Source organism: Gobio gobio, assembly GCF_949357685.1.
Source record: "Gobio gobio genome assembly, chromosome: 3".
Classification (NCBI taxonomy): Eukaryota; Metazoa; Chordata; class Actinopteri; order Cypriniformes; family Gobionidae; genus Gobio; species Gobio gobio.
In genome coordinates this window covers 65327147-65336649 of record NC_137099.1, presented here as the reverse complement: position 1 = coordinate 65336649, position 9503 = coordinate 65327147, and the positions used below count along the sequence as shown (strand labels likewise).

Here is a 9503-nt window from a genome sequence, read left to right as displayed (position 1 = left end):
ATTAAAATAGTGATCACTACAATCTAACATGATCTAACAAAGATTGTGTTTAGCAATTAACCACGATGGAAAAATGTGTGAAAAGGATATTCATTATTCAAATTTAATCATTAATGAATATCATGTCAACTAATGTTTTGTCTGTGATCTGAGTGGGGGGGGGGGGGTGTCCTTATTATTATAGTATGTATATTAATATAACACTAAGAAAATGTTTAATTTATAATACATAATGAACAAACTGTTTCAAAGTTTAACTGGTTATTCTTTTATATCTGATTATTTAATAAAGTACCAGCACGCCTCTCTTCAAAAAGACACATGATCCATTTTTGATCCATTTTATGTGGTATGTATGTTTAATTATGTTGGTGATGATTTAACAGTTTTGTTTGTTCAGGGTTGTGGTCAGATACTCTCTCTCTTTCTCTTTCTCTCTCTCTCTCTCTCTCTGTGTGTGTGTGGTACTGGTCTGAACTGTACTTGTATGACTTTGCAGAACTGGTCGAACAGGATACTTACACACACAAATCAGACCGACTCTATTTCAATTGTCAATTGTCAATTGTCTACCATTCTTTTTGAGAATTAACAGAAGATTAGAAGTTGATGATTTTTTCTCATTATGGTGATCAGTGTTTCATTTGACAATTTGACTCTTTGTTTTTATTTCAGTTTGTGGTTTTTGTAACAGTGTTAACAAAACACCCGATTTGTTACAAAGGAGGCCATAAATAAAAAAAATCAGGTGTTATGGTTATCATCATAAAGAAAAGTGAATGACTAAATTAATTTCTGACAAAAACTGGTTATGTGTCAATAGACTTTCACCGTAAATATTTGCCAGAGATCACCCATCCTGAATTATGATTTTTAAATGTTGTTCGGGGAAAGAAATATTTGACACACACAGACAACAATGGTGACAGCCTTCATGCTGCAATGCATTCTGGGAGTCACAAGTTATACAATGGCGGCTCGCAGCTCATTATTATCAGGTGTCTTCAATAATCAAACAATCATCACTCAATTAATCACTTAAGTGTTGGTATCTTGTTAACTCTAACACAACACCTACTGGTGTTACGTTTTGTTCCCCAAGGAAGCGTGTATTTCCCACTGAGCAAAGGTATGTTGAAAAGACGTCCCCTGGAGAGCCAGAATGAAAGTTTTTATCTTTCTTCTGAACGTCAATATTGAAGTCCATGTGATCTCTGAGTCTGTACAATGTTAAAAACGGGCTGTCGCTGGCCAATATCAAGTTCATAGTCGTGTTTAGACTTGAGCTTTTGAAATAAAAGGCGTTACAAGAGTTAGGCGACATTTGTAAACATTAAACAATTGCTAGTCTGATAAGATCAAAAAGGGTTTCTTTTTTCTTACAACCGGTGGGAATTACGTTTAAAAGGCACCCTCTTATAGCGCCTGATTACAATTTCTACATGTCATGTTATGATAAACGCCGTTTCAACTACAGTTATAATGACCATTCATTTCTGTATTAGTTAGCTTACAGATACCGATTAGCCTGACAGTTTAGTTCATACACGCATTTGCACTTGTCCAACATGTATTCATTAATTAACAGTTCATCAAGTGAAAAATTACATTCAATTTGTTTTATTATGCACTATATAATAAGCTATCATAATTTAAATTAGATCTATGGCCGGCATAAAGGTCATAGATCATGACAACTCACAACTGTTTTTGGCTACTGAAGGTTTATTTTCAGAAAGACATTTCGTCCTCCGAACAATCGTATGTTGTCATACAACATTGAACACACTGTACATCTTCCTCGTTTTCAGTAATGTTATTAAATATGTCTCTATCCTGGCTAGGGTCTATTAGTTTGAAATAGTTTTGAAATTAATCAGAGACAACCACTAGAATGCTCTTAACACACATACTGTTTTATTTATCAGAATTATGACATTTACATTAATCCCTCACAACCACCTTAAAATATTACACTAGAGAATAAAACGTATTATACATCAAATTAAAAGAAAATATAAATATTCAATATATAAATAAAACTTGAATATCATGTTATTGAAATAAGCTTCTTTAAGAAAATAGGATATCATTTAAAAAAATTTTTTTAGGACATTCTGCCTAAATTGTAACAGAATAGTTTGAGCTTGTTTCCTTCGTTTTAAGCAGGTCCAACAGTATAGCAACACCAGAAAAAAGAAAAGAAAATGATTATGACATTAAATTCCATACATGTGCAAAATATATATTCCATACAAATACAAATAAACAAATAACATGTTTCAGGCCAAAACATATTTTAAATATATGTGTGCATGCTAATGTAAACAATGAAGTTCAATGAAATATATTTTTTAAATTAACAATATTATTTTTAGTTTCAACTGTTAATACTAAAATATATTTTCAGTTGTATTTCAAAGGCAAGAAACCACCTTCCAATCTCACAGTATAGCCTACATTTAGGCTAAATGCACTTGGTCACCATTATGGTGATCAGTGTTCATTGGACAATTTGACAATTTTTATTTCTGTTTGTGGTTTTTATAACAGTTTTAACAAAACACAATGTGTTACAAAGGAAGCCATAAATCAAAATAATCAGGTGGTATAGTCTACATTTAGGCTAAATGCACATGTGGATGAATAGACAATTGGAGATCAAAACTTATAATGATTTAATAATTAGCTCTTAAAGTGACAGCAGCCTAATATACCTGCTACTGTCTGTGTCAAATGAAACAACAAAGACAAAAAGAAAATCACTCACTGAACACTGAAGACAAAAATAACTATATTATGATATAGTATATTATTATCGTGAAATAAAAAAATATTAATAATTAATAGATTTGACATTATTTTATAAACATTTGACACATTAGTTCTGTATCTTACTGTGTTGACCCGTACTGATCACACCCAAATGTAACCAAACCAAAAAATACCTCTGTTTAATAGATTAACCTAAATTATTTCAGTTCTGTAGCTTGTTTAGTCTCAGTACAGTACTCAATACAGATGATATATTATGAAAGCACACAGCACCAGAATTAACAACACTACTAAGAGAATCAATAAGACTTTATGTCTCTCCAGTAACGATCTCTTCTGTTCAGCGTGTTCATTTGTCACAGTAACTTTAGCTGGGACAACACGCAGCGGGCCGGAGCGCTTTTCTGGGATCACGAATGGATAGAGCTCCATTCCTGCCGGCAGATGAGAAGTCGATGCAAATGGGCAATTACAAGCAGCATCAAAATAGCTCACATTCCTCCGCCATCCTCCCTTCTTGTCAAAGCAATCCTCTAGCCGCACTCGCACTACTTGGGGATGTGTCTTCACTATGAAGATTATCAGAGTGTTTAGAAAACTATACACGTCTCCATCACGTCTGATACCCCAGAGGCAGGGGTGTGCAGGGTTCATCATTTTCACAATAGAACTTTCCACTGATCCAAAGCACACCCCAAGGCTCCAGTGGCGACTGTTTCCCACCTCAATATCCCACGTGTGAACGCCACTACTGTATCCCACACTCCCCAACACCATACGGTTCCTGCTCAGAGGAAGAGGGCTGGGCTCGTCCTTCCGACGGAGACCTAAGCTCACACAGGTCAGATCATTTGACATGGAGACGTCTGGTGAAGCGGTGTTTGGGTTCAGGATCATAGGGTCTGGAGAGATTAGAGGAAAATCTCACCTGTTTTCTTCTGCATTCTAGTGATTTACACGACAACAGTGTTTTGGACGCCTGAAAACGCAAACTTTTCAAAGTGTACATTCTCTCTGTGTAAACAACAAAAGCGCGGATCTGTGAAAACGATGCCGTCATGCACAGGTATTAAATGTTCAGTCTATAGTGTTTCATCGCCACCTACTGGCCTGGCAGCAGAATACAGTGTTTTTAGTAATTTTCACAGATTCGTGCGAATGGGGATCGTTTTGACAATGGCGTCATTTTTCTCCACTTCAGCAGCCTTTACAACAAACTTTTCAGTATTATAGGTTTGTTCATATATTATTCACACTGATTTAATAGTATTTTCTCATTTGTGATAAAAAGTGAAATCCAAATTCGCATTTGTAAAAACCTGTAACTCTAATGTCAACAAAATCAAATAAGAATCCAATGTTCAGATTTATGTTCTGGAAATATATGCAAATTAGTGCATATTTAATTAGTAGAGCTGGGCAATCGATCATGTTTACATAATATGTGTGCATATTGTGTATAATTATTATGTGTAATATATATATATATATATATATATATATATATATATATATATATATATATATATATATATATATATATATATATATATATATATATACACTAGTGGTGGGCCGTGGAACGTGCTGCGTTAACGTGAGACTCTTATCAGGCGATAAAAAAAATATCGCCGCTAATCTATTCTCAAAGTTGGGTTGGGAGCTGGGTCTATACTACACAAGCTATGATGACTTTCACCTTGATATTCTAGCACAGATGTATACCTAGCCGAATTGCACTGTAGGGGGCGAGAGAACGAGTCTTCGAACCTGTGTGTATGCTTACTAATGTTGTCAAAAATAACGATATTTCGCTATGTATCGATACTGAAATATCTGAAACGATACGATACTCATTTTCTACAGTATCGATATCAGCTGCGCTCTCCTCTCCTCTCCGACCGACAGCGAGTTGAAATGCACCAGCCTCCTCTCATTCAGTCCGGTCTCATTCAGCAATTGGGTTGTTTTAACTCAGCGGTTGGGTTGTTTTAAGCAAACATTTAACCCAACCGCTAGGTTAAAACGACCCATTCACTGGGTTAAAACCACCCAATTGCTGGGTTGGTCCATTTTCAACCCAACTTGGGTTGTTTTTAACCCAGCATTTTTTAGAGTGTAGAATCACTGTTAGATTTTACAGTGTTACTCACAGTAAGGACAGATGTCCTTCATCTTCTCCCACACTTCATACTTCAAGTTGCCCAGATGTTTGGAAACATCAATAAGAGATTCTGGACTCAGTTCTGGATGTGGAAGCGGGTATTTAGCTCTAAACACACACACACACACACACACACACACACGCGCCTCAGAGTATGAATTTATATTTAGTTTAGGGTCCAATTCTCACTATTAACTAGTTGCATATTAGCATGCATATTATGACTGGCTATTTACTTATAAAGCACACATTAACGCCCAAACGGCCTGATATAATTGAAGCGAAATCGAAGAACGAACTGACGTGGAAACCTTTCAAACAAAATCAGGCTGAAACGAAGTTCGTTTTGGGATTTTGAAACAGCTTTCCGGAAAAGTTCACTCCGGCTGGTAAATACCTTTGTACTACCATTGGCCTGTGGCAATGATGTAATAGGTGTGTGTGTACGTGGAGGCTCCGCCTCCTTTCACATCGAAATCTTTTCTGGTTCATTCTTGCAAACATAACCACATTGATATGGTGAGATGCTTTATTAAAGTGTGGCGCAGGGTTGAAAATGGACAAACCCAGCAAATGGGTTGTTTTGACCCAGTGAATGTATTGTATTGGGTTGCATTTTTAACCCAAATTGGGTTGTTTTTAACCTAGAATTTTTTAGAGTCTATTAATAAGCAATTTAATAAATGTTTAATTATTATTCACTAAACTTATTAGTAATGTTCATTTATTAAACATGTTAATAAATGTTAATTTCTGACATACTTTGGGTTTATTTTAAGCCATCCATATAGTAATTTTAAACAATAGTTGAGTTAAATAAAACTACCCAGCAGGTTAGGCAAACATTTAACCCAATCACTCGGTTAATACAACCCAATCGATGGGCTAAACCAACATAATCACTTGGTTTGTCCATTTTCAACCCAACTTGGACTTGCACCGTGAGTATATCAGGGCCTTTATTATGTACGATCATATTCTACATCTCTTAATGCTACCCAATACCTAACCTTAACAACTACTAAATATCAATAAGCAGTTTTTGAGGCAAAAGTCATAGAGAGAGTTGGACCCTAACCTACGTGAACTTATATTTTAATATATTTGTTTTATTTTTAAATTGTTATATTTGTTTTATATGTCATTTTAATTTCTTTTAGAAAACAAACAATACCTGTTCATAATGCAGTTATAATTCTGTGGGAGTAAGAGCGCTAGATTAGTGACTATCATAAAATAACAAAACGTGTGAGTGTGTAAAGTTTTTCGCCTTGCCAACCCGAAGGAAGGTGACGTCATCGTCCTTCATCCCCTCCTCCACCTCTCGGACTTGATCTGAGAGCAAACGTATTCTGCTCTTCATCGGTTCGCTCTTTTCTTTCTCTTCTTCATTCAGAGCTGCAATCCTGCTCTCCTCCTCCTTTTTGAGGAACAGATGGAGTTTCTTAATCTCCTCCCTGATTCTTCTCTCTGTCTGCTGAACTTGAGCCTGTTTTGAATGCCACATCAATTGTATTTTGAAATGATAATATAGGAAAGATCATGTTTTATTTGATATTTCATGTAGGGGAGAGCAGAAAGTGTTGTTGCTAACAGGTAAGTTTGTATAACTCTAAAAGGTACACAATTTGTCCTTAGGGTACAATTATACCATTGTTTTCCTCTACTTAGAGCAGGGAAAGGCAAGTTCAGTCGTAGAGAGTCGCTGTCCTGCAGAGTTTAACTCCAACCCTGAAAGACATCTATAGAAGCTCTTATTGAGAATTAACAGAGGTTTGAAAATGTTTGGTCGCCATTATGGAGATCAGTGTTTCCTTTAGTTGGGCAGTTTGACTCTTGGCTTTTTATGTGAGTTTGTGGTTTTTGTTATAGTGTTAACAAAACACATACTCTTTGCAAATCAAAAGAAGCCATAAACAATTATTATCATGATCTTGGCTTTCCTGTAGCTCAAACAGTAGAGTGTGGCGCTAGCAATGCCAATGTCATGGGTTCGATTCCCAGGGAAAGCAAAAACTGACTTTTTTTTTTAAATGTGTACCTTGAATGCAATGTAAGTCGCTTTGGATAAAAAATGCATAAATGTAAATGTAAATCATGAAGAAAAATGTTTAACTAAACTCATCACTGACTAAAAATATTAATAAGTTTACTTACTTGCTACAGATCAGACATTCTGAATTCTTATTCTTAAATACATTCATGGGGTAAAAGTTTAAACGCACACAGTTATCAAGAATCAGCGTATGAATCTCAACAATGGTGACATACTTAATACTGCAATGCATGCTGGGAGCCATGAGTTTTATACTGTGGTGGCTTAGGGTTGGAGCTAAACTCTCCAGGACATCAGCTCTCTAGGACCGAACTTGCCTACCCCTGACTTAGAGGTACAAAACAACAAAAATGGTTTATTTAGCCCTCGATTGGAATGTCTCACCTGATTGTATTTAGAGATCTTGGCATCTTGTGCGGCTCCATTTCGTATTGACAACAGCATATTCTCAGCAGGACGAAGAGCTGCTTTCAGCTTCGCCTTTAAAGAGAACAACACAAGTTAATCGAACTTTAACCAATTCAGCACTGGGTCTTTCTGTGGTGATCAACACTACATTAACAGATTCAAAGGCTTAGAATTTAAACCTGCTGGAAATGAACAGCTTCACCCAAAAATGTCAATTCTGTCATTAATTACTCTCCCTCGTTTCGTTGCAAGCCTGTAAGACTTTCGTGAAGAGCAAAGCACTCGCGTCGCTTCATAAGATTGAGGTTATATGGATTACTTTAACCCCATTACATATTTGAGTAATTATCATAAATTAGGTATCATTTGAAAGCTTACAATCTCAAAATTCATCATTTTGAAATTGGACGTTGCGTTACCATAGAAACGGTACACTAAATTATTCTAGCGGGCTCCTCCCCTATTGGGGCGGCGTCATGTTTCATATTACAAAATTTATTTGAAGTATTTCATACTCATTCTAATCTTGTCAAAACGCATATCGTCAGAAAGGCAAGGCTCCATATGTGGTGATATAAGTGAAATGTATTAATTTGTTACAGGATTCACTGGAATGTGTGTCACCCGGTGGCTGTTTTTGGTACAGCGTCTAAACAAACTCTCATGGGAACTTCATTTTTTGTGATATCAACTTCAAATTTGGAACACAATTTGGGTAGACATGTGACTTTGATTTTATAGTCATTTTAGAGTTTTATATAAAACAAAAAGTATTTAGTACTGTACATTTAGTTTACAGTTAATTTAACTTTTCCATACTTTCTTTGTTTGGACTTCAGCACTAATCTGCAGAGTCTCTTCTTTAAAACAAGACCAAACTTAGGTCTGTATTCCAAAGCGTTCTTGAATTAATTGTATTGGTCTGTGATTTAAAGGGGTTTTAAATAGTGCTCAAATTGGGAGAACCAGCTATGATCATCTAAAATGTGTGTGTGTGTGTGTGTGTGTGTGTATTTATAAATAATAGTAAATTGCTATGCTGATACATAATGAAATGTTTCTAAAATGTCACACATATTCTCACCTTCCGCTGTCGTACAGCCTGTTGTAGCGGCTGAGTTGGGTGCCATCCGTGCATTTGTTTCTTACATTCTGAACATAAAACCTGTTCATCCGTCTGACAGAACAGCTCAAGCTTCTCTCCGTGGATCTCACAAACATGTCCTCCATCTCTCTCTGTCCTCGTGTTTTGCTCTCTCAGGTAAGACTCGCAGGTGTTTCTCAGGCTCAGATTGGACACCGGTGGCTGTGGTGAGACCTGTCGACAGACGGGACAGTTTCTGGATCCGCTCGAGGTCCAGTGATCATTGATGCACTGACGGCAGAAACTGTGACCACAGCTCAGTAACACTGGATCTCTGAAGAGCTCAGTGCACACGGGACAGGACAGCTCATCCTCAAGCGCCATTTAGAGAGAGAGAACACTTTCACTGAGAACAAATCTGGCCGAGAGACGTGGCACTTAAAACACTTCCTAATGTTTGTACAGCTTCTCTGTTAAATGAGGAAATGACATGTCAAAATCTGATTGGAAGATGGCCAAAAACACTCACTAAAGCGTTTATTACCTGTACAACAGGGGGCGCATATGTGCTGATGATCCTCAGATTCAAATCTCATGCAAAAGATTCAACAAATGTTGGCAAAGTGTAAAGTAACATTAGGCCTACATAAAAACACACACACACAAATCATTTTGAAATATCTACAAAACAATATGTGTATTGGTTTGTGTGATGCGCGTTGGGACGCTAAGATTACTTATATTAGACATTTCACTATTATATTGCAGTAGTATCATTGTGTAACAGACCACATTTTTGACATGAATGAAAACGAGGCTGTAAAAGTAAAGTTTTCAATGGATTGTATTGTTTAACAACATCCCGATTCTTCAGCTCCCTAAACGTAAGGTCAGTAAAGGGTCAGTAAATAAACAGATTGGACCTTTATACAACGCGTGCCATTGTAAAAAGCCTCGTTTTCATCCGCGCATTACACGCCTGTGGCCAGCAGAGGTCCTCGGTGAGCTGTTTCACA

At 36.5% G+C, this 9503-nt stretch overlaps 1 protein-coding gene across 1 annotated transcript; it reads right to left on the bottom strand.

Annotated features, from left to right (window-relative positions):
* Positions 1-3012: 3012 nt before the first annotated feature.
* Positions 3013-8948, bottom strand: LOC307124239 (E3 ubiquitin-protein ligase TRIM35-like; the record flags this gene model as incomplete). Its single annotated transcript, XM_079813287.1, has 4 exons — positions 8488-8948; positions 7380-7475; positions 6215-6428; positions 3013-3677 (listed from the first exon to the last, which is right to left on the bottom strand). The coding sequence occupies exons 1-4, from the start codon at positions 8869-8871 to the stop codon at positions 3013-3015; spliced, it is 1359 nt and encodes a 452-aa protein (XP_079669413.1). The 5' UTR covers positions 8872-8948.
* Between the last annotated feature and the right edge of the window lie 555 nt (positions 8949-9503).